Here is a 25526-nt window from a genome sequence, read left to right on the forward strand (position 1 = left end):
CGCTGTGTTGGGAACGTGGTCTATGAAAGTGGAGAAAATTTTTAGCGTTAAATCCGAAAAGAGTGCTGTTGTCGCTGAGATAGGCAACACAGAGAACGCTATATCCAACGGTATCAAAATGAAGAATAAGTCAGGTCAAAGCCTTTCTCCCTTGTGAAGTTGTTTGAGTGATGTATTTGTTTTTAAATTTTTGTGTGGACCGTAGAATGAAAAACATGAAAAAAGTTGGACATGATAAGATTCTAACCTTAATAGAATAAAGCACATGGTAAATAATGAATAAATAATCTCAGATTTGACTTGTATGATCCTATTCTGACTAATTGGACCCCCTGGGACTCAAAAATCACAAGCGAAAAGTAACTAGGACCAACGGCAGAGAAATTACGTGGGAAAGAGCTCCTGCAGAAAAATGGCGAAAATTCGAAATCTCGTTTTTTGTCTGTAACTTGAGATACGTTGATCGCAGCTTATTAGGTCTACGCCCAATCGATTTCTCTCGCGAAATTACGTCAGAATAGTGCATGAAAAATTTTAATTCGGCACTTTTCGAACTCTCGAAAATTTTCGCCAAAAATACAAAGGGGTTAGCCTTACTTTTTCTTCGATTTTGAAGCCGAAAGATTTTGGTCTCAGATTCGATGTGAATGACCCTTACCTGACTGATTGGACCCTCAAGAACTCAAAAAAAGCAGCGAAAAGAGCGTAGGACCAACAGGAGAGAAACGGCGAGCGAATAAGCACATGCTGAAAAATGTCGAAAACACGGGATCTCGTTTTTCGGCTGTAACTTTGGACGCGTTGATCGCAGCATGTTGAGGCTGCGTCTACTCGATTTCTATAGCAAAATTACGTCGGAATAGTGCATGGAAGAATTTATTCCGGCACTTTTCAAAATCATGAAAATTTCCGCCAAAAATACCAAGGGGTTAGCCTTACTTTTCCTTCGATTTTGAAGCCGAAAGATTTTGGTCTCAGATTCAATGTGAATGACCTTACCTGACCAATTGGACCCTCGGGAGCTCAGAAATCGCAGTGAAAAGAGCGTGGGACCAACAGGAGAGAAACGGCAAGCGAAAAAGCACCTGCTAAAAAATGTCGAAAACGCAGAATCTCGTTTTCTGGCTGCAACTTGAGATGCGTTGATCGCAGCGTATTGAAGCTCCGCCTACTCGATTTCTCTCCCAAAATTACGTCGGAATAGTGCATGAGAGAATTCATTCCGGCACTTTCCAAAATCTTAAAAATTATCGCCAAAAATACAAAGGGGTTAGCCTTACTATTTCTTCGACTTCAGAGTCGAAAGTTATTAGTCTCAGATTCGATGTAAACGACCCTCACCTGACCAATTGGACCCCCAGGAACTCAGAAAACGCAGCGAAAACAGCGTGGGATCGACAGGATAGAAATCACGAAGGAAAAAGCACCTGCTGAAAAATGTCGAAATCACAGGTTTTCGTTTATTGGCTGTAACTTTTGATGCGTTGATCGCAGCGTATTGGGACTGCGCCCAATCGATTTCTCTCGCAAAATTACGTCGGAGTAGTAGGTGAAAGAATTTATTTCAGCGCTTTTCCAAATCGCGAAAATTTTCGCCGAAAATACAAAGGGGTAAGCCTTGCTGTTTTTTTTTGGGCGGAAAACTTTTAGTCTCCGATTCGATTTGTATGACCCTTTTCTGACCGATTGGACTCCGAGGAACTCAGAAAACGCAGCGAAAACAGCGTGGGATCAACAGGATAGAAATCACGAAGGAAAAAGCACCTGCTGAAAAATGTCGAAATCACGGGTTTTCGTTTTTTGGCTGTAACTTTTGATGCGTTGATCGCAGCGTATTGTGACTGCGCCCAATCGATTTCTCTCGAAAAATTACGTCGGAATAGTGCGTGGAAGAATTCATTTCAGCGCTTTTCATAATCGCGAAAATTTTCGCCAAAAATACAAAGGGGTAAGCCTTGCTGTTTTTTTTGGGCGGAAAACTTTTAGTCTCCGATTCGATTTGTGTGGCCCTTTTCTGACCAATTGGACCCCGAGGAACTCAGAAAACGCAGCGAAAACAGCGTGGAATCAACAGGATAGAAATCACGAAGGAAAAAGCACCTGCTGAAAAATGTCGAAATCTCGGGTTTTCGTTTTTTGGCTGTAACTTTTGATTCGTTGATCGCAGCGTATTGGGACTGCGCCCAATCTATTTCTCTCGCAAAATTACGTCGGAGTAGTAGGTGAAATAATTTATTTCAGCGCTTTTTCAAATCGGAAAAATTTTCGCCAAAAATACAAAGGGGTAAGCCTTGCTGTTTTTTTGGGCGAAAAACTTTTAAGGCTGACGCCGACTAGACCGCGGCGGACGGCGGCGGACGGCGGCGAAATTTTCGCTCATACAGTTATCCATATAGGTGTTCACACTGGACGGCGGCGGACCGCGGCGGACCGCGGCGGACCGCGGCAATTTTTCGCGAGTTCCAGGTTGGGAATATTTCGGCGGTGCGCCGCGCATCGCCGCGCATCGCCGTCGTCTAGTGTGAACACCCGACCGATGCCGAAATTCATCCCAAGTATAAAAATAGGGAAACCTGCGTTACTTTGATGTAAATGGTTATGGTTTACAAGGATTCTTTTCATTCTCTCCGCTGTTCTTGCGAAAAATAAATGTATTCATTTTTACATTTTAAATAAATCCTACGGATATTAAATAAATGTTACGCAAGTAATTACTTCATTTTTAAAGAAATTTAAGTAAATGTGAGTTTTAGAACAACAAGTTATGATCAACGGATTATTTTATGTAAAAAATTTATTTTTTTCTCATTGTTCGGGTATGATGCTGATTTCATGAAGACTGTTTTTTATTTTGCGTATTAATTTTTATGCATAAGAAATGAGAGAGTATATTTTGAGCTAAAATTTATTTCATTTTTACTATACATATATTATATGTATAATAGGGTGTTTCAAAATAAAAAAATTTACGATTTTCCAACGAGCCACACCCGAAATAGTTTAGGTAGAAACAAAAATTCTGGCGAAAGATGAGCATTGTCGGTTGATTTTTAATCCTTTTTTCCTTTTTATCGAATTTATGATGGACAATTGTTAGTAATTTTTTTTCGTGTTAAACACTTCTTCATCTGAGCTATCCATAATGAGTAATCAAGAAGTAGTGGCAAATATGCATGATTATTTATTGTGTGCCCATGACGACTGAGACAAATCGTGGTCATCAGATAATTGATAAATATCTCTTTTTCGTAGAAACAGTATCGGCGGGTGGTCACGCGACTATAGTGGGCGCATCTCACGATAACTGCGCCGCGGTCCGCCGCGGTGCAGTGGGCGTCAGCCTTAACTTTTGAAATGTCCTACCATTTCCGAACACCTCCAACCATCCTATTTACCTATATTACTAGATTAGCTATTATATGAAAAGAGAAGAATTATTCACTTCGAAATGGGATTCTATTCGACGCGCGCTCGATGTATTCCATAACATTAGTATTCATAATTATTTCAACAACTTTTCATTTGCTCTCTCGATCTTGAATTTTCGTAGGCATATAACCAAAACGCTGTTCTAGCTAGTCGAGAGTGAAGTATCTACGTTGGGTAGAGAAGCAAAATTGTTTTTCGAAAAGTATTCGGATGGAAAAAAATTCAGAGTAACTGTAATACATCACGGATGCGCTAATTTTGAACGAGATGAAATGGATGCTTCGTATATGAGATAGTATTTAACGCTGCGTAGTGATTTAAAGACCTAAAAAGGTGATAGGAAGAGAAAGAACGAAGCTTCTTAACACTTCGAGTGTATTTTAACACACATTTGAAAGATACGAGCAAAATTTTTCATCATCCAAGTGTCGCAGAACGGCAGCGTTATCGGCTGACCCGTTAAGTAAAGGATATATCTTCAGTCAACGGCTGACCATCGAAGGGCCTGGCCGCTTGAGTCTGGAATCGGCAGGACAGATAAAGTGTGTATTTCTTGTATGAAATGTGAACACTAGAATCATTATACATCATATCATATCATCATACATCATACATCATACATCGTACATCATACATCATACATCATACATCATACATCATACATCATACATCATCATACCTAGTATTACAGTTCGAAACCAAAGTTTGAATTTTCGGATGTTCGGAAAGTGACGTCACCAATCTAAAATCGGCTAGCCGAGTTCCTCAGTCTGGTAACAACCGCGCAGTAGAGCGGACGGTTGAGAGTCGCGCTCCGCAAACTTCGAGTACCGGGTTCTCAACCTCCCGGATCCCGCGCTTCGGGTCCGCTACGTATTTCGAGTACCGGGTTCTCAACCTCCCGGATCCCGCGCTTCGGGTCCGCTACGCGGTGAAACTCGACTTCCAGGATAAGCGCTCCGTGGTTCCTGGTTCATGTTTACAATAAATTATTTCAATTCGTTTTTCGCGCAAGCTGAAATTCAGTAGCTGTCAGTCCGCTAACAAAATTTCTCGACTTCCAGGGTAAGCGCTCCGTGGTTCCTGGTTCATGTTTACAATAAATTATTTCAATTCGTTTTTCGCGCAAGCTGAAATTCAGTAGCTGTCAGTCCGCTAATAAAATTTCTCGACTTCCAGGATAAGCGCTCCGTGGTTCCTGGTTCATGTTTACAATAAATTATTTCAATTCGTTTTTCGCGCAAGCTGAAATTCAGTAGCTGTCAGTCCGCTAATAAAATTTCTCGACTTCCAGGATAAGCGCTCCGTGGTTCCTGGTTCACGTTTACAATAAATTATTTCAATTCGTTTTTCGCGCAACCCCAAATTCGGTAGCTGTCAGTCCGCTAATAAAATTTCTCGACTTCCAGGATAAGCGCTACGTGGTTCCTGGTTCATGTTTACAATAAATTATTCCAATTCGTTTTTCGCGCAAGCTGAAATTCAGTAGCTGTCAGTCCGCTAATAAAATTTCTCGACTTCCAGGATAAGCGCTCCGTGGATCCTGGTTCATGTTTACAATAAATTATTTCAATTCGTTTTTCGCGCAAGCTGAAATTCAGTAGCTGTCAGTCCGCTAATAAAATTTCTCGACTTCCAGGATAAGTGCTCCGTGGTTCCTGGTTCATGTTTACAATAAATTATTTCAATTCGTTTTTCGCGCAACCTCAAATTCGGTAGCTGTCAGTCCGCTAATAAAATTTCTCGACTTCCAGGATAAGCGCTCCGTGGTTCCTGGTTCATGTTTACAATAAATTATTTCAATTCGTTTTTCGCGCAAGCTGAAATTCAGTAGCTGTCAGTCCGCTAATAAAATTTCTCGACTTCCAGGATAAGCGCTCCGTGGATCCTGGTTCATGTTTACAATAAATTATTTCAATTCGTTTTTCGCGCAAGCTGAAATTCAGTAGCTGTCAGTCCGCTAATAAAATTTCTCGACTTCCAGGATAAGCGCTCCGTGGTTCCTGGTTCATGTTTACAATAAATTATTTCAATTCGTTTTTCGCGCAACCTCAAATTCGGTAGCTGTCAGTCCGCTAATAAAATTTCTCGACTTCCAGGATAAGCGCTCCGTGGTTCCTGGTTCATGTTTACAATAAATTATTTCAATTCGTTTTTCGCGCAAGCTGAAATTCAGTAGCTGTCAGTCCACTAATAAAATTTCTCGACTTCCAGGATAAGCGCTCCGTGGATCCTGGTTCATGTTTACAATAAATTATTTCAATTCGTTTTTCGCGCAACCTCAAATTCGGTAGCTGTCAGTCCGCTAATAAAATTTCTCGACTTCCAGGATAAGCGCTCCGTGGTTCCTGGTTCATGTTTACAATAAATTATTTCAATTCGTTTTTCGCGCACGCCCAAATTCAGTAGCTGTCGGTGCGCTAATAAAATTTCTTTAACTTTACAATCTTCTCATAATCTTTTTAGTAAAATATGTCGATAAAAAAATTATATCAAACCTTACACATTATTTTTGATTTGTTCTCACGCTGAAAATATTTATTAGTATTCGAGGTATAACTCGAGGTGGTTGGCAGTTTTCGTTGGAGGTAGTTAGGGGTGGTTGCGGGTAATCTCGGTGATTGAGGAGGAGGGGAACGAGGATTTGTGCTCGGTGAGTAAAACACTTTTATAATATTTCATGGCAATTGTAATTATATTTTATCTGAAATTTTTCAAACTTCTCATGTTTACATCGAATTATTTCAATTCATTTTTTGCGCAAGCACAAATTCAGTAGCTATGAATAAGCTTATACAATTTATTATATTATTAATTAATTGTTCAATATTCCTATAATATTTAATGGCAATTGTAATTATATTTCATCTGGAATATTACAAACTTGTCACGTTTACAATAAATTATCTCAATTCATTTTTCGTGCAAGCACATATTTAGTAGCTATGAATAATCTTATACAATTTATTATATTATTAAATAATTATTTAATCAATAACTCAATTATATTAATCCTTACACAAAATTTTCGATGTGTTCTTATACTGAAAATATTTATTACTATTCAAGGTATAACCTAAGGTGGTTGAAGGTGGTCGGAGGTGGACGAGGAGGAGGACGAGGAGGGCGAGGATTTGTGCTGGGTGAGTAAAACACTTTCATAATATGTGATGGCAATTGTAATTATATTTCATCTGAAATATTACAAACTTGTCACGTTTACAATCAATTATTTCAATTCATTTTCCGTGCAAGCACATATTCAGTAGTTATGAATAATCTTGTACAATTTATTATATTATTAATTAATTGATTAATTACATTAATCCTTACACAATATTTTTGATGTGTTCTCATACTAAAAATATTCATTACTATTCCAGGTATCACCCGAGGTGGTCGGAGGTGGACGAGGAGGAGGACGAGCTGGACGAGGAGGAGGACGAGGTGGACGAGGAGGAGGCGGGGTGGGTCGTGGGAGAGGACCTCTCCTCTCCTCAGAGGAGGGGAGGGGGAGGGGCAGGGAAGTGGGAGAGGTGGGCGGGGAGGGGGAGGGACGGGAAGGGAAGGGAAGGGAAGGGAAGGGAAGGGAAGGGAAGGGAAGGGAAGGGGAGGGGTGGGGAGGGTGGCGGGGCGGGGGGAGGGAGGGCGGGAGGGCGGGAGGGAGGGAGGGAGGGAGGGTTGGAGGGAGAGAGTGGAGAACGGATATCGATGCGAGCCCGTTAGAGTCAATAGAGCAGTACACCCCCCCCCCCCCGCGCCGTCCCTCCCTCCCTCCCTCCCTCCCTCCCTCCCGCCCTCCCGCCCTCCCGCCCTCCCGCCCTCCCGCCCTCCCTCCCCCCCTCCCCCCTCCCCCCTCCCCCCTACCTCCCTCCCGCCCTACCTCCCCCCGCCCCGCCACCCTCCCCTTCCCTTCCCTTCCCTTCCCGTCCCTTCCCCCTCCCCGCCCACCGCTCCCACTTCCCTGCCCCTCCCCCTCCCCTCCTCTGAGGAGAGGAGAGGTCCTCTCCCACGACCCACCCCGCCTCCTCCTCGTCCTCCTCCTGGTCCACCTCGTCCTCCTCCTCGTCCACCTCCGACCACCTCCAACCACCGCCAACCACCTCGCGTTATACCTGGAATAGTAATGAATATTTTCAGTATGAGAACACATCAAAAATATTGTATAAGGATTAATATAATTAATCAATTAATTAATAATATAATAAATTGTATAAGATTAATCATAGCTACTGAATATGTGCTTGCACGAGAAATGTATTAAAATAATTTATTGTAAACGTGACAAGTTTGTAATATTTCAGATGAAATATAATTACAATTGCCGTTAAATATTATAAGAATATTAATTATTTAATTAATAATAGAATAAATTGTATAAGCTTATTCATAGCTACTGAATGTGTGCTTGCGCGAAAAATGAATTGAAATAATTCAATGTAAACATGAGAAGTTTGGAAAATTTCAGATAAAATATAATGAAAATTGCCATGATATATTATAAAAGTGTTTTACTCACCGAGCACAAATCCTCGTCCTCCTCGTCCTCTTCCTCGTCCAACTCCGAACACCTTCAACCACCGCCAATCACCTACAACAACCACCGATATCCACCACGGGTACACCTGCCATAATAATAAAGATTTTCAGTATAAGAACACATCAAAAATATTGTGTAAAAATCAATATAATTAATTAATTAATTGATAGTAGAATAAATTTAACTACCGCATTTATAGTTACTGAATTTGTGCTTGCGCGAAGAATGAATTGAAATAATTTATTGTAAAGATGACGAGTTTGAAAAAGATTAGATGAAATATAATTACAATTGCCATCGAATATTATAAAAACGTTAAACTCACCGAGCACAAATCCTCGTCTCCCTCCTCCGGAATCACCTTGATTACCCGCAACCACCCCTAACCACCCCCAACGACCACCGCCAACCACCTCGAGTTATACCTCGAATACTAATAAACATTTTCAGCGTGAGAACAAATTAAAGATAATGTGTAAGGTTTAATATAATTTTTTTATCGACATATTTTACCAAAAAGATTATGAGAAGATTATAAAGTTATAGAAATTTTATTAGCGTACTGACAGCTACTGAATTTCGGCTTGCGCGAAAAACGAATTGAAATAATTTATTGTAAACATGAACCAGGAACCACGGAGCGCTTATCCTGGAAGTCGAGAAATTTTATTAGCGGACTGACAGCTACTGAATTTCAGCTTGCGCGAAAAACGAATTGAAATAATTTATTGTAAACATGAACCAGGATCCACGGAGCGCTTATCCTGGAAGTCGAGAAATTTTATTAGCGGACTGACAGCTACTGAATTTCAGCTTGCGCGAAAAACGAATTGAAATAATTTATTGTAAACATGAACCAGGAACCACGGAGCGCTTATCCTGGAAGTCGAGAAATTTTATTAGCGGACTGACAGCTACCGAATTTGAGGTTGCGCGAAAAACGAATTGAAATAATTTATTGTAAACATGAACCAGGAACCACGGAGCGCTTATCCTGGAAGTCGAGAAATTTTATTAGCGGAGTGACAGCTACTGAATTTCAGCTTGCGCGAAAAACGAATTGAAATAATTTATTGTAAACATGAACCAGGATCCACGGAGCGCTTATCCTGGAAGTCGAGAAATTTTATTAGCGGACTGACAGCTACTGAATTTCAGCTTGCGCGAAAAACGAATTGAAATAATTTATTGTAAACATGAACCAGGAACCACGTAGCTCTTATCCTGGAAGTCGAGAAATTTTATTAGCGGACTGACAGCTACCGAATTTGGGGTTGCGCGAAAAACGAATTGAAATAATTTATTGTAAACGTGAACCAGGAACCACGGAGCGCTTATCCTGGAAGTCGAGAAATTTTATTAGCGGACTGACAGCTACTGAATTTCAGCTTGCGCGAAAAACGAATTGAAATAATTTATTGTAAACATGAACCAGGAACCACGGAGCGCTTATCCTGGAAGTCGAGAAATTTTATTAGCGGACTGACAGCTACTGAATTTCAGCTTGCGCGAAAAACGAATTGAAATAATTTATTGTAAACATGAACCAGGAACCACGTAGCGCTTATCCTGGAAGTCGAGAAATTTTATTAGCGGACTGACAGCTACCGAATTTGGGGTTGCGCGAAAAACGAATTGAAATAATTTATTGTAAACGTGAACCAGGAACCACGGAGCGCTTATCCTGGAAGTCGAGAAATTTTATTAGCGGACTGACAGCTACTGAATTTCAGCTTGCGCGAAAAACGAATTGAAATAATTTATTGTAAACATGAACCAGGAACCACGGAGCGCTTATCCTGGAAGTCGAGAAATTTTATTAGCGGACTGACAGCTACTGAATTTCAGCTTGCGCGAAAAACGAATTGAAATAATTTATTGTAAACATGAACCAGGAACCACGGAGCGCTTACCCTGGAAGTCGAGAAATTTTGTTAGCGGACTGACAGCTACTGAATTTCAGCTTGCGCGAAAAACGAATTGAAATAATTTATTGTAAACATGAACCAGGAACCACGGAGCGCTTATCCTGGAAGTCGAGTTTCACCGCGTAGCGGACCCGAAGCGCGGGATCCGGGAGGTTGAGAACCCGGTACTCGAAATACGTAGCGGACCCGAAGCGCGGGATCCGGGAGGTTGAGAACCCGGTACTCGAAGTTTGCGGAGCGCGACTCTCAACCGTCCGCTCTACTGCGCGGTTGTTACCAGACTGAGGAACTCGGCTAGCCGATTTTAGATTGGTGACGTCACTTTCCGAACATCCGAAAATTCAAACTTTGGTTTCGAACTGTAATACTAGGTATGATGATGTATGATGTATGATGTATGATGTATGATGTATGATGTATGATGTACGATGTATGATGTATGATGTATGATGATATGATATGATGTATAATGATTCTAGTGTTCACATTTCATACAAGAAATACACACTTTATCTGTCCTGCCGATTCCAGACTCAAGCGGCCAGGCCCTTCGATGGTCAGCCGTTGACTGAAGATATATCCTTTACTTAACGGGTCAGCCGATAACGCTGCCGTTCTGCGACACTTGGATGATGAAAAATTTTGCTCGTATCTTTCAAATGTGTGTTAAAATACACTCGAAGTGTTAAGAAGCTTCGTTCTTTCTCTTCCTATCACCTTTTTAGGTCTTTAAATCACTACGCAGCGTTAAATACTATCTCATATACGAAGCATCCATTTCATCTCGTTCAAAATTAGCGCATCCGTGATGTATTACAGTTACTCTGAATTTTTTTCCATCCGAATACTTTTCGAAAAACAATTTTGCTTCTCTACCCAACGTAGATACTTCACTCTCGACTAGCTAGAACAGCGTTTTGGTTATATGCCTACGAAAATTCAAGATCGAGAGAGCAAATGAAAAGTTGTTGAAATAATTATGAATACTAATGTTATGGAATACATCGAGCGCGCGTCGAATAGAATCCCATTTCGAAGTGAATAATTCTTCTCTTTTCATATAATAGCTAATCTAGTAATATAGGTAAATAGGATGGTTGGAGGTGTTCGGAAATGGTAGGACATTTCAAAAGTTAAGGCTGACGCCCACTGCACCGCGGCGGACCGCGGCGCAGTTATCGTGAGATGCGCCCACTATAGTCGCGTGACCACCCGCCGATACTGTTTCTACGAAAAAGAGATATTTATCAATTATCTGATGACCACGATTTGTCTCAGTCGTCATGGGCACACAATAAATAATCATGCATATTTGCCACTACTTCTTGATTACTCATTATGGATAGCTCAGATGAAGAAGTGTTTAACACGAAAAAAAATTACTAACAATTGTCCATCATAAATTCGATAAAAAGGAAAAAAGGATTAAAAATCAACCGACAATGCTCATCTTTCGCCAGAATTTTTGTTTCTACCTAAACTATTTCGGGTGTGGCTCGTTGGAAAATCGTAAATTTTTTTATTTTGAAACACCCTATTATACATATAATATATGTATAGTAAAAATGAAATAAATTTTAGCTCAAAATATACTCTCTCATTTCTTATGCATAAAAATTAATACGCAAAATAAAAAACAGTCTTCATGAAATCAGCATCATACCCGAACAATGAGAAAAAAATAAATTTTTTACATAAAATAATCCGTTGATCATAACTTGTTGTTCTAAAACTCACATTTACTTAAATTTCTTTAAAAATGAAGTAATTACTTGCGTAACATTTATTTAATATCCGTAGGATTTATTTAAAATGTAAAAATGAATACATTTATTTTTCGCAAGAACAGCGGAGAGAATGAAAAGAATCCTTGTAAACCATAACCATTTACATCAAAGTAACGCAGGTTTCCCTATTTTTATACTTGGGATGAATTTCGGCATCGGTCGGGTGTTCACACTAGACGACGGCGATGCGCGGCGATGCGCGGCGCACCGCCGAAATATTCCCAACCTGGAACTCGCGAAAAATTGCCGCGGTCCGCCGCGGTCCGCCGCGGTCCGCCGCCGTCTAGTGTGAACACCTATATGGATAACTGTATGAGCGAAAATTTCGCCGCCGTCCGCCGCCGTCCGCCGCGGTCTAGTCGGCGTCAGCCTTTAGTCTCCGATTCGATTTGTACGACCCTTTTCTGACCAATGGGACCCCGAGGAACTCAGAAAACGCAGCGAAAACAGCGTGGGATCAACAGGATAGAAATCACGAAGGAAAAAGCACCTGCTGAAAAATGTCGAAATCACAGGTTTTCGTTTTTTGGCTGTAACTTTTGATGCGTTGATCGCAGCGTATCGGGACTACGCCCAATCGATTTCTCTCGCAAAATTACGTCGGAATAGTGCGTTAAAGAATTTATTTCAGCACTTTTCAAAATCGCGAAAATTTTCGACAAAAATACAAAGGGGTTTAATGGTTGAATGGTTTAATTTTCATCTTTTCCATGACAATATTGGAAAACATTATTTTAAAATAAAAAATAAACAAAGTCTTAATTTCCAAACCTTAGCCCAGTTTTATATTACTATTTAAGATCTAAGGATAAAAAATTAGAACAGAGAATAGAACAGCGAAAGACGGCGAAGACAATGTCAGAAAAAAAAGCGAAAAAGAAAAGAAACGACAAGAAAGCAGAATAAAGCTAAGAAAGCAGCAACGAAGAAACGTGCGAAAAATGAAGTGGAGAAGACTAGATAACGAGTCGCCATCAAGAGCGGGTCTCTTCCGTCCGGAAGAGATGCTGATATAGATCGCGTTTACAAACAGCAAGCATCGAGACAGACCTGACTTCGGTAGGTAGAGACACGAAGTATAGATACAAGGAGTCTGAACGTAATGTTGAACGAATGGTCGTAATTTAGGGGACAGGTTTTTTTGCCGGTAGAGTGCGCCACTTTTTAAGAAGCACTCGTTTAAATTCTTACGCGGGAAGTCTTGTTGCTATTGACACCTCTCTGGAAAAAAATATTCTGAGAAATGTGGAATTAAATACAAAGTTTTAGGATTTACATTTAACTTTTCTCTCCGTAGCACTTTTATTAAAACATTTGACTAGAAAATGCCCCCGCATTATTATGAAATTGTTAATTATTTTTTTTGTTAATTCTTTTTTATGCTCGTCACAGCCAACAAAAATTGATATATTTCTTGTCGTATCGTCATTTATATCAGAGATTGTTGAAGAATCATTATTTAATAGCAAGCTACAATTGTTTTCATTGTCGTCATTAGTATGTGATTTTGGCTCAGCTTTCTTCCTCAAATGAACTTTCTGGTATTCATACACATATACACTACCATCTTTTAAAATCTCTCGATCAGTTTTAATCACATTCTCTGGATTAAAGTGTAATTCGCAAATAAAACTGCTAGCTTTTAATTCTTGTCCCAAAGCTGAGCTCCATTTACTACGCAATTCAACATCCTTAAAAGTAATATATATTTTTATATTTAAGCACATAAATAAAAATATTTTTCAAATATTAGAAAACTACATAAATTTTAGAATTATTTGTTAATAACACAAATTTTCAATATTATTTTGAGGTTACTCACTTTTGGTGCTTTGAATAAAGCTACTTTCTCTACATTCTCACTTGCCTTTCGGCCACTAAGACAACCATGAACAGCACAACACCTACCCATTGTTTTCTTAAAATTAATTTTAAATAGATAAATTTTTATTTTATATTTAATTTAATTAATTTTAACATTCGCGAGCTAGTATATGGTGTATGTTTACGTGTAATAATAATAATAACAACGGTACGTCCTGAGTACTTGCGCAGCCAGTGGCAGAAAAGAGAACTATGATTTAGGTTTATTATTGCGTACATTAATACTATGAAAACCCCGATACCGTTCAGACTCCTTGTATCTATACTCCGTGGGTAGAGAGTTCCAGTGTCGAGCGCCTCTGACCGTCAGGGAGTGACGAAAAGCCTCAGAATGCGGAAGGGGCAGCACAAGTTCACCTGGATCTCGCAACGTGGAGGTGGAAGCTGCAAGTGCACGAAGCGAGAATAATGCGGACAAGTATGCGGGTTGCCCCGTGCGCAAGATATTGAACACTACAATCAGGAGGAGGTACAATCGTCGGTCGCTAATTGTAAGCCAGCCTTGTTAGGGCGTCATGTTAGCCTTACTTTTTCTTCGATTTTGTAGCCAAAAGTTGTTGGTCTCCGATTCGATGTAAATGACCCTCTCCTGACTGATTGGACCCTCAAGAACTTACAAAACGCAGCGAAACGAGCCTAGGACCAACAGGAGAGAAACGGCGAGCGAAAAAGCACCTGCTGAAAAATTTCGAAAACTCAGGATCTCGTTTTTTGGCTGTCATTTCAGATGCACTATTGGCAGCGTATTGGGACTGCGCCCAATCGATTTCTCTCGCAAAATTACGTCGGAATAGTGCATGAAAGAATTTATTCCGGCAATTTTCAAAATCATGAAAATTTTCACCAAAAATACAAAGGGGTTAGCCTTACGATTGGATGAAGAATATAAAGACAGTTGCCTTCATGGCTTTGATGTGACAACAAAAAATTGCTCCGTGAGATGTTCCAACGGTAGAGTTGAGAACTTATTGCAGAACATCAGAGAGTTTCCGATTTCAACATGATGCTGGCTGCATTCACCTTCTGAGTAACACAGTCTTCGCAATGGTAAGCCCAAGCCAGTACTTGGCCTGAGTGTACTCACTGACTGGTCGGCGATACAAGAACCTAATAATGAGAATAAATATCATTCAAAATTCGTAGCAAAACAGAGATTAAATTAAAGTATAGGTACCCGAGAGAAGAATGTATACCATAGATCATGAATAAAAATAGATCCGATGTAATAATGATGCAGAGACCAAAAAGTACAAATGTATATGCGCTCCATGTACGACATTGATATATATGATTTAATTATGAATAATACGTGATGCATACTATAAATTTTATAATTTTCTAGGAAACATACTAGATTATCTACGATAATCGGCTATAATATGTCAATAAAAAAATTGTTCGTTTCGATATGGGATTTAATTCGACACGCAGTCTATATGTTCAATAACATTAATATTCAGAATTAGAAGTAGGAATAGGAGTGGGATCATGAGTAGGAGTAGGAATAGAAGAAGGATCAGGAGTAGGTTCAAGTGAAAGAGTAGGAATAGGAGTAGGATCAGGAGTTGGAGTAAGATCGTAGTAGAAGTAGCAGTAAGAATGAACTAGAAGTTGGAGTATAGGAGGAGGGTAGGGGCGGGAAGCGCAGGGTAGGGTAGGGTAGGGTAGGGTAGGGTAGGGTAGGGTAGGGTAGGGTAGGGTGGGGTAGGGTAGGGTAGGGTGGGGTAGGGTAGGGTAGGGTGAGGTAGGATAGGCGGTAGGGTACGGTAGGGTAGGATAGGTTAGGGTAGGGTAAGAACTTCTACTCCTACTCCTACTCCTATTCTTATTTCTACTCCTACTCCTTCTCCTACTTCTACATCTTCTCCCAACCCTACTCCTACTCCACCACTTACCACCCTCTACTACCTCCGACCACCTCCGTCCTCCTCGTCCACCTAATCCTCCTTTTCGTCTTTGTCCTCCTCGTTCGTTTCCTCCGCCTTCTCCTCCTCCTCCGACCACCAACCATCGCCGCCAACCACCTCCAACGACCACCGCTAACCACCTCGTGTCATACCTTAAATACTAATGAATATTTTAAGTATTAGAACGCATGAAAAATATTGTGTCAGGATTATTATAATATTTGTATTGACACATTTTAACAAGAAGATTATGAAAAATTATAGAACTTTTACTAGCGCATTGATAGCCATTGAATTTGGGCATGCGCGACAAATTAATTGAAATGAATAATTTTAAACGTGACAAGATTAAAAAATTTTAGATAAAATATAATGACAATTGCCATTAAATGTTATAGAAGTTTTTTATTCACCGTGCACAAATACTCGTTCTCCTCGATCACCCGCAACCACCCGTTACCACCTCCGACCACCGCCAACCATCTCCAACGACCACCGTTAACCACCTCGGGTCATATCTCGATTACTAATAAATATTTTAAGTATCAGAACACATCAAGAATATTGTGTAAGGAATAATGTAATTTTTCCATTGACAGATTTGACCAAGAAGATTATAAGAAAATTATAAAAAATTATCGAAATTTTACGACCACATTGAGAGCTACTGAATTTGGGCTTGTGCGAAAAATGAATCGAAATGATTCATAGTAAATGTAACAAGTTGAAAAAAATGTGGATAAAATATAATTAGAATCGCCATCAAATGTTGTAAAAATGTTATACTGACCGTGCACAAATAGTAACATAGCTTTTTGTTAATGGTTCACAGGAAAATAGTTGATTATAATTCTTTGTTCTGTACTATTACCGCATACAAATGGTTAAAAACTGAAAGCAATCAATTATTATGCAGCTAAATATTTAAGTAACACCGAAGAAAGGTGTATACTAAAATCAGATAATGGAGAAAAAATATTTCTCATGCCGGTTCAAAGTGGAAACCGGGTTTTTAAAATGCTGCCATATGAAAGATGGGGCAAAGTACAAATATTATTATTTTTTAAATCAATCAAATACGACAATTTTTCAGGGAAACGTTGGTTGTCGATTATTTTTTCTCTATGGGAGATAACTAACGAAGCTTTTTATAATTTCGAGTGTATTCCAACTCACATTTGGAGAGTACAAGAAAAATTTACTTATCATTAATTGTCGCAAAATGGCGAAGTTATTAGCAGGCCAATGAAGCGCCTCGCCGCTGGAATCCCGAATTGACAGGAAAGACGGAGTGCGTAATTTGTGTCTGAAATGTAAAAGCTAAAATCACTTTGAATTGACATATATTTTTATCAACAATGAACTACAAAACTCATAAAGATCCATTAAATCACATTCATTTTCGTTCAGAATTTTCTTGGTAAAATCGTTACTTTTTACGTTCAAGCTCGACAATTCATATTATATCACGGTTTTTTGGGTTATTTCGGTACATCGATAATAGAATGATGCGCGAATCAAAAATAACTAGTTTTAAAACACTCTCTTGTTAAAGCTCGCTCGGGGTCGGATGCCTAGTGTAACTGGTTTTTGTAGGGAAGACATAGTTGTAGAGGAGACTGGGGCACGATGAGTCCCCAAAAAATTCTGGTATTTGCTTCATAGTATACAGAATGAACACTGCCTTTGTGTATCTGACGCAAACCGAATCTATCAGTAAGATTTTTTCTATATAATGCTACAAATCACGTTTACACATGCATGTAAGTATAACGTATTGTGATTTTATGACAATAAATTTCGTCAAAAAATACCACAGAACAATCAGCTAAGTGCTGACAGATTTGAAACACTACGCACAGCAATTCTAGCTCTAATTGAACGACGTTATTGTCATATATTCCTATGTATACAATGCCAACCACTCACCAATTGCAATTTGTTAATCCTGGTCGTTCGGTTTTTTTTCCTATCCGATGATAGTAGAAAACATGACGTTTTCAATAATCAAACTTGTAAACTTGAACATTTGTCCGGAAGGTCAAAAGTCATCAGGTCAAGGACCTGGACAGCCAGAACTACGGAGCGCTTGTCCCTGAAGTCGAGTTTCACCAGGTAGCGGACATAGAGCGCAGAAACTACGGAGCGCTTATCTCTGAAGTCGAGTTTCACCAGGTAGCGGACCTGGAGCGCAGAAATTACGGAGCGCCTGTCCTGGAAGTCGAGTTTCACCAGGTAGCGGACATAGAGCGCAGAAACTACGGAGCGCTTGTCTCTGAATTCGAGTTTCACCAGGTAGCGGACATAGAGCGCAGAAACTACGGAGCGCTTGTCTCTGAATTCGAGTTTCACCAGGTAGCGGACCTGGAGCGCAGAAATTACGGAGCGCCTGTCCTGGAAGTCGAGTTTCACCAGGTAGCGGACATAGAGCGCAGAAACTACGGAGCGCTTGTCTTGGAACTCGAGTTGCACCAGGAAGTGAACCCGGAGCGCAGGATCCAGGAGGAAGAGAACCCGGTACACGAAATCTGCGGAGCGCGATTCTCATCCGTCCGCTCTACTGCGCGGTTGTTTCCAGACTGAGGAATTTGGCCAGCTGATTACCATAGATCGATGACGCCGAGAGAAAAAAAATTTTGGGTAACGTCACTTCCCGAACAGCCGAACATCCGACATCCAAACTTTGGTATCAAACTTTAATACTATGCATGATGTATGATGCATGATGATGTATCACGTATGATGTACGATGATATGATATGATGTATCATGACTTTAGTTTTCACATTTCAGACAAGAAATACGCACTTTATCTTTCCTGCCGACTCCAGACTCAAGCGGCTTGGCCCTTCGATGGTCAGCCTGTGACTAAAGATATATTCTTCAGTTAACGGGTCAGCTAATAACGCTGCCGTTCTGCGACACCTGGATGATAAAAATTTTTACTCGTACCTTTCAAATGTGTGTTAAATACACTCGAAGTTTTAAGAAGCTTCATTCTTTCTCTCCCTATCAAAAAAAAACGAAACAAAGAATCGCCGACAACCATCTTTTTAGGTCTTTAAATCAGGTCACTGCGTTTAATACTGTCTCATATACGGAGCATCCGTTTCATCTTGATCAAAATTAGCGCATCCGTGATGTATTACAATTACTCTGAATTTTTTTCCATACAATTTTCGAAAAAAAATTCTGCTTCTCTACCCAACGTGAAGTATTTCACTTACTACTAGCTAAAACAGCGTTTAGATTCTATGCCTACGAAAATTCAAGATCAAGAGTGCATATGAAAAGTTATTGGAATACTTATGAATAATAATGTTATGGAATACATCGAGCGCGTGTCGAATAGAATCCCATTTCGAGATTAATAGTTCTTCCATTTTCATATTATTGTAGATAATCTAGTTTGTCTCCTGGAAAATTATAAAATTTGTAGTATGCATCACGTGTTAATCGTAAATGGATCATATACATATATTAATATCGTACATGGACCGAATATACATATATACCATTTGATCTCTGCATCATTACTACATCTGATCCACTATTAATTATGATGTATGTATACATTCTTCTCTCGGGTACCTATACTTCAATTAAATTACTGTTCTGCTGCGAATTTTGGAAGAAATTTATTCTCATTATGAATTTCTTGTGTCGCCGACAAGACGGTAAGTACACACAGGCTAAGAGTACTGACTTCGGCTTACCATTGCGAAGACTGTGTTACTCGGAAGGTGAATTCAGCCAGCATCATGGGGAAATCGGTAACTCTCTGCCCACACAGCACAATATGTTTCAGAAATGTTTCAGAAATGTCTTATCAGAAACATGTTATATTCCATTGCAACATTTCAGAAATATGTCAGAGATATGTCCATGTCCGCATATATAACTAACGTTTTATAGCTGACATATGTCAGAAATATGTCAGGAACATTACGGTAATATGTCAGAAATATTTCCGCGATATATTTCAGAAATGTTTCAGAAATGTCTTATCAGAAACATGTTATATTCCATTGCAACATTTCAGAAATATGTCAGAAATATGTCCATGTCCGCATATATAACTAACGTTTTATAGCTGACATATGTCAAAAATATGTCAGAAACATTTCGGTAATATGTCAGAAATATTTCCGCGATATATTTCAGAAATTTTTCAGCGATATATCTGAAAATGGTGACTGATATATTGCTGAAACATTTCCGAAAGATATAGTGAAAATATTTCTGATATATTCCACAATACATTTCAAAAATCTTTCAGGTAATAAAGAAAGTCCTGAATCTGAGTAAAATGATTAATTATATAGGTATCTTACAAAGTTATTTATTTTCAAATACATTATAAAATCGTACAGAGTCATGTCCATATTAAGTCGTGAATCGAAGGCTTCTTTTGAAATATACATGAAAGTAAGTATAGTCTTCTTCTCAATATAAACTTATCGTTATATTATTATAATTATATTATTTTGGGAACAATAATGCATATGAAAATATAGGTTTCAATAATTAAGCTGATATAGGGCAGTTTTTTGCTTTACACAATATTTACAAAGAAATGTTACGTAACACACGTAGTAAATGTTACTACACATTAGGGTGCGCCAAAAAAATGAGTATTTTTTTTTTTACTTTATACTCTGAAAATCGGTTGCTAGATACCTCTAAAGAATTCTCACCAAATATGAGCTCTTAATTTTGATAACAAGGTCCTCCGCTTTGCAATTTTCCATTTTTTCCTGAGTATTAGAAACAAAAATTCATATCTCTTTGACAACTGTTCGTTAAAAAATATCTCCCCTCATATTTTTGTAGGAAATTGAACGCTCTACAAAAAAGGTCTCTTACAATTTTTTCGTAAACCTTACCGTTTAAAAGATATCAAAGCTTAAAGTTTGATTATTTTGAGAGAAATTTCTGTTTTGCTAATGAATTTTTTAACTCGCTTACAAAAAATTTTGATGAATTGCGCAACTCATAGTTTTGTAGGAAATTAACTGCTCTACAAAAATGGTGTCTTATGATTTGTCGATTAAGTTAAGCGTTTAAAAGATATTCATCGTCAAACTTCAATGCATACTAATTTAAACAGTTTTTGATGAATAATTCGAAAAATTTCAATTTAATTTATAAGCTTCATGAAAATTTATTCCAATGTGAGTTCCTAAGAAAAGAGAAATGTTTTAAACTATTTTTCTTTTATTTTTTTAGTTCTATATATTATAATATATATATATAGTTACATATATTATATAGAACTAAAAAAATAAAAGAAAAATAGTATAAAAATATATATTAAAAATTGAAAATTAAAAAATATATATTATTTTTAGTTCTATATATTATATAGAACTGAAAAAATAAAATAAAAATAGTATAAAAATATATATTAAAAATTAAAAATTAAAAAATATATATTATATAGAACTAAAAAAATTAAAGAAAAATAGTTTAAAACATTTCTCTTTTCTTAGGAACTCACATTGGAATAAATTTTCATGAAACTTATAAATTAAATTGAAATTTTTCGAATTATTCATCAAAAACTGTTAAAATTAGTATGCATTGAAGTTTGACGATGAATATCTTTTAAACGCTTAACTTAATCGACAAATCATAAGACACCATTTTTGTAGAGCAGTTAATTTCCTACAAAACTATGAGTTGTGCAATTCATCAAAATTTTTTGTAAGCGAGTTAAAAAATTCATTAGCAAAACAGAAATTTCTCTCAAAATAATCAAACTTTAAGCTTTGATATCTTTTAAACGGTAAGGTTTACGAAAAAATTGTAAGAGACCTTTTTTGTAGAGCGTTCGATTTCCTACAAGAATATGAGGGGAGATATTTTTTAACGAACAGTTGTCAAAGAGATATGAATTTTTGTTTCTAATACTCAGGAAAAAATGCAAAATTGTAAAGCGGAGGACTTTGTTATCAAAATTAAGAGCTCATATTTGGTGAGAATTCTTTAGAGGTACCTAGCAACCGATTTTCAGAGTATAAAGTAAAAAAAAAATACTCATTTTTTTGGCCCACCCTACTACACATACTATACTAGTGCGTAGTACGAAATGTAAAGTCGTGAACCAAAGGTTTCTTTCGAAATATACGTGAAAGTAAGTATAGTCTTTTTCTCAATATAAACTTATTATTATATTATTATGTTTATAATATTTTGGAAACAATAATGCATATGAAAATATAGGCTATAATAATTAAGCTGATATAGGGCAGTCTTTTGCTCTGCACAATATTTACAAAGAAATGTTACGTAATACACGTAGTACATGTTACTACGTATAATTACTACTATACTAGTAAATATGGTGTATAGCAAAAGACTGCCCTGTATCAGCTTAATTATTATAACCTATATTTTCATATGCATTATTGATTTAAAAATAATTTAATTATTATAATATTATAATAATAAGTTTAAACCGAGAAAAAACTATACTTATTTTCATGTATATTTTAAAAAAAGCGTTTGGTTCACGACTTTACATTTCGTACTATACGTGCTTAACGTGCTTCATTCTAATAATACTTAATTTAGTTTGTTGTTCAACGAGTCGACGTTTATGTCTATCTGAATAGCAGTCGTTACTTTTTCTTTTACGTGTCATTTTCTGAAATCAAATATCATAAATAATACAAGTATAATATTCAATGTTGCAAACATAAAACTTTGAATAACAAAAGGTCAGTCAATAATTTCTCATTTGATGTGCAGGAAAATAAAAGTTTATTCTGAATACAGTCTGAGAACTAATGTTTGTCAGGGTCTACTATACAGTTGACTGCAAAGTTAAGTTGTTTAACATAAAATATACACTGAAAATATGGACGTCATGCCACTATTGATATTAGATTAGTGTGATTGCCAATCGAATGGTAGCTGGTTACCCAATCATTTGATCAAACATAAACTAAATGATTGGTTAATAATAGTCTTACCTAAAACGTATGTTGTATATTTCGAATACACAGTTGACTGTCAGCTGCTCAACCTTTTCCTGCAATTATTACAGATGTTTCAAGATTTAGTTGTAAATACATGAGTGTGATTCAAAGCAAATAACATGTAATTACTGATCGGCGGTCTCCACCTAGTCTGATATCTTTCTAACTAAAGCTAGATTACACGAGGCTCAAGGTGGTATACGCCAGATTGAAATAACGTATAAGCAGAATGTTTTGTGAGGGTATATTCTGCTATTTTATAATCAACAATGATAGGAATGTGCATAAAACTGAAGCTGACATAGGACGTATATACAGAGCTCTGTACATGCCTTATACAGCTTTTTATGAAATAGCCTTGTTCTATTTGGGCCAGCGAGATACACTAAGTGTTTCATTAGGGCCCGTCTATATGTATAGCGTGAAAAATAATTATAATGCATAATAATATCCTATAATAATTATAGTTAAAATGTTAAAAACGTACAGTTTTGAATATACAGGCCTCAATCAGTAATTAACTAGTGAAAAGTAAACCGAAGTTTGATAACGTTCGGCGTATCTTCAAGTTTCAATTGATCAACAATTTAGTATAAATTAAAATTAGCCTTTATTAATAAATCGCGACACTATACGAATATCGGAATATGCATAATTTAATACTGCATAAGGCAATTATGCCGTATCGTGTGATTTTCCATCAAGGGGGAAAATCAAACGAGTACTCACTCGTGAGAGGTCAACTGCGGTTAGGAAATAACCTTGTTGAGTAAACTATAAAAAGATTTAATATTATAGATGTTTCATAGTTGGGAAGTCAACGATCGTAATTATTTTATTTAATTCACAGCTTGACAAAAAATTATAAGCAGTATAGTACTTTCTGTTCACACATAAGCCGGTATTTCAATTGCATACCATTCAACACGTGGTGGCCAAGGATAGCCGATTTAGCAAGCAAACTGCAGAACCGCGTACATAGCAAATATGCACGTAAATATGTAATTATGCCAAGTAGCTAAGGATATTTTTTGGTCTAATTCTCTACACATTTATTGGAAATTAAACATTTACTTACCAAATATCCACTTTTCTTGCCACGTGGGTTTCTGTAATTTTCTCAAGAGATCCGTGGTATCTAACGACCTGTGAAACGCGGTGCGAAAGAACAAGAAAGCTCGAGAATGAAGGATGGAAGAGTGCACGACGCTGCGCGACGGTGATGCGCGAAAAATTGGCGCGCGACGCTCGACACTCGCGCTCGAGTATGCGACGTGATGCCATATTTTTAGGGTTTTTCAGCGCTTCCTCGCGGATAAAACGCGAATAAATAAGGCGCGTTAATTTGAATTAATATAAGTACGACGGTAATTTTAATAAACATATACGTAGAATAAGAATGTGAATAAATATTATAATATTACAATTAGTGTAAACCGGTCACCCAGGAATCAAAAAGGAATGTTAATTATTGATGAATTGTTTAGTTAAAATATAAACACTGCTTGTTTATTCTTATATAGTTCAGACGTAAATAACGAATATTTATATGTATCCGTTTAAGGCGTTCGAAACCACCACGTCCAATACTTGAATATTCTAAACATTGGAATTTGGAAGTATCTGGTCAATGTTATACTGGTTTTAAAGTAAACACGCATTCGGTGTGGACCACACTTTCGGACCCGTTCTCACGAGTCCCTTTGGCATCTCCCATATCTCCTATATCTCCCAAAATAATTATTTTTTCGACCTGGGACCAACGGCATTCTATTCTTAAATGTATTCTAGATTTTTCTAGATGGTTTTCAAAAAATCGATTTTTTGAAGCCGTCACAGTGGTGTTGTCCCTTAAGAGATGTTGTTCGAGAAAATTGGTAGATTCAACAAGACAAATGAGAATTATGACGCCCAATTCGTATTCCGTCAAAAAATCTTCACTTCGGTCTTCTTGACTGGACGTAGCTCAGTATGCATAATCATTAAAGATCCATAACTTTATGAAAGGTATAAATATTGAAAAACTTTATGCACGTGTCCATTATGGAAAATTTGAAAAATGACAAATTTTATGAAAAATACTTATGTATACACACATAAACGGAAATATTTCTGAAACGTTTCGAAGGTACCGGTGATGTTATATTGCATTTGAAATATTTCTGAAGTATATTTATAATATCGAAAATGTTATATTACATTTGAAATATTTCTGAAATATATTTGTAATATCGAACATGTTATATTGCATTTGAAATATTTCTGAAACGTTTTAAAGGTACCAGTGATGTTATATTGCATTTGAAATATTTCTGAAATATATTTATAATATCGAAAATGTTATATTACATTTGAAATATTTCTGAAATATATTTATAATATCGAAAATGTTATATTGCATTTGAAATATTTCTGAAACGTTTCGAAAGTACCGGTGATGTTATATTGCGCTTGGAATATTTCTGAAATGTATTTATAATATCGAGAATGTTATATTGCATGTGAAATATTTCTGAAATATATTTGTAATATCGAACATGTTATATTGCATTTGAAATATTTCTGAAACGTTTTAAAGGTACCAGTGATGTTATATTGCATTTGAAATATTTCTGAAATATATTTATAATATCGAAAATGTTATATTACATTTGAAATATTTCTGAAATATATTTATAATATCGAAAATGTTATATTGCATTTGAAATATTTCTGAAACGTTTCGAAGGTACCAGTGATGTTATATTGCATTTGAAATATTTCTGAAAGGTTTCCGAAATATTGGGAATGTTATATTGCAATTGACATATTTCAGAAACATTTCAGAAATATTCCTGAAATTATGTAATGAATCTGAAATGTTGTAACATTTCGGAAATATTTCTGACATATTTCGTGCCGTGTGGGTGGTGTTCTGCAATAAGTTCCTTACTGTACCGTTGGAATATCTCACAATCAGGGAGTGCAAGTGCACGATTATGTTCGGTTGTCACACCAAAGCCCATTAGGGCAACTTTCTTTTTATTCTACAGTCAACGTAGGAGGTGTTTGGAGGAGGTCGAGGAGGA

At 37.3% G+C, this 25526-nt stretch overlaps 1 protein-coding gene and 3 long non-coding RNA genes across 5 annotated transcripts; all 4 read right to left on the reverse strand.

The window, feature by feature from the left end:
- Positions 1-7953: 7953 nt before the first annotated feature.
- LOC124294472 lies at positions 7954-19216 on the reverse strand. 2 transcript variants are annotated; one of them, XR_006904343.1, is made up of 3 exons: positions 19192-19216; positions 15936-15993; positions 7954-7975 (listed from the first exon to the last, which is right to left on the reverse strand). It is a non-coding gene; the product is annotated as an uncharacterized LOC124294472 (long non-coding RNA). The 2 variants fall into 2 exon arrangements; XR_006904344.1 differs by lacking the exon at positions 19192-19216 and adding an exon at positions 16266-16276.
- Positions 12853-13821, reverse strand: LOC124294471. Its single transcript, XM_046739653.1, has 2 exons — positions 13507-13821; positions 12853-13375 (listed from the first exon to the last, which is right to left on the reverse strand). The coding sequence occupies exons 1-2, from the start codon at positions 13594-13596 to the stop codon at positions 12950-12952; spliced, it is 516 nt and encodes a 171-aa protein (XP_046595609.1). The 5' UTR covers positions 13597-13821; the 3' UTR covers positions 12853-12949.
- On the reverse strand, positions 14204-15551 carry LOC124294473. Its single transcript, XR_006904345.1, has 3 exons — positions 15464-15551; positions 14439-14675; positions 14204-14246 (listed from the first exon to the last, which is right to left on the reverse strand). It is a non-coding gene; the product is annotated as an uncharacterized LOC124294473 (long non-coding RNA).
- Positions 19217-21784: 2568 nt separating the features above from the next.
- LOC124294463 lies at positions 21785-23688 on the reverse strand. Its single transcript, XR_006904331.1, has 3 exons — positions 23537-23688; positions 22453-22511; positions 21785-22124 (listed from the first exon to the last, which is right to left on the reverse strand). It is a non-coding gene; the product is annotated as an uncharacterized LOC124294463 (long non-coding RNA).
- Positions 23689-25526: the final 1838 nt, after the last annotated feature.

This window comes from Neodiprion lecontei, chromosome 5 (assembly GCF_021901455.1).
Source record: "Neodiprion lecontei isolate iyNeoLeco1 chromosome 5, iyNeoLeco1.1, whole genome shotgun sequence".
Taxonomy (NCBI): domain Eukaryota; kingdom Metazoa; phylum Arthropoda; class Insecta; order Hymenoptera; family Diprionidae; genus Neodiprion; species Neodiprion lecontei.

Bases quoted from the DNA above. Each gene is read 5' to 3' on its own strand.
- LOC124294471 (XM_046739653.1), bottom strand. From the start codon at position 13,596: ATGGGTAGGTGTTGTGCTGTTCATGGTTGTCTTAGTGGCCGAAAGGCA. The intron at 13,376-13,506 runs GTGAGTAACCTC...ATTACTTTTAAG, and splicing joins CTTTATTCAAAGCACCAAAA to GATGTTGAATTGCGTAGTAA.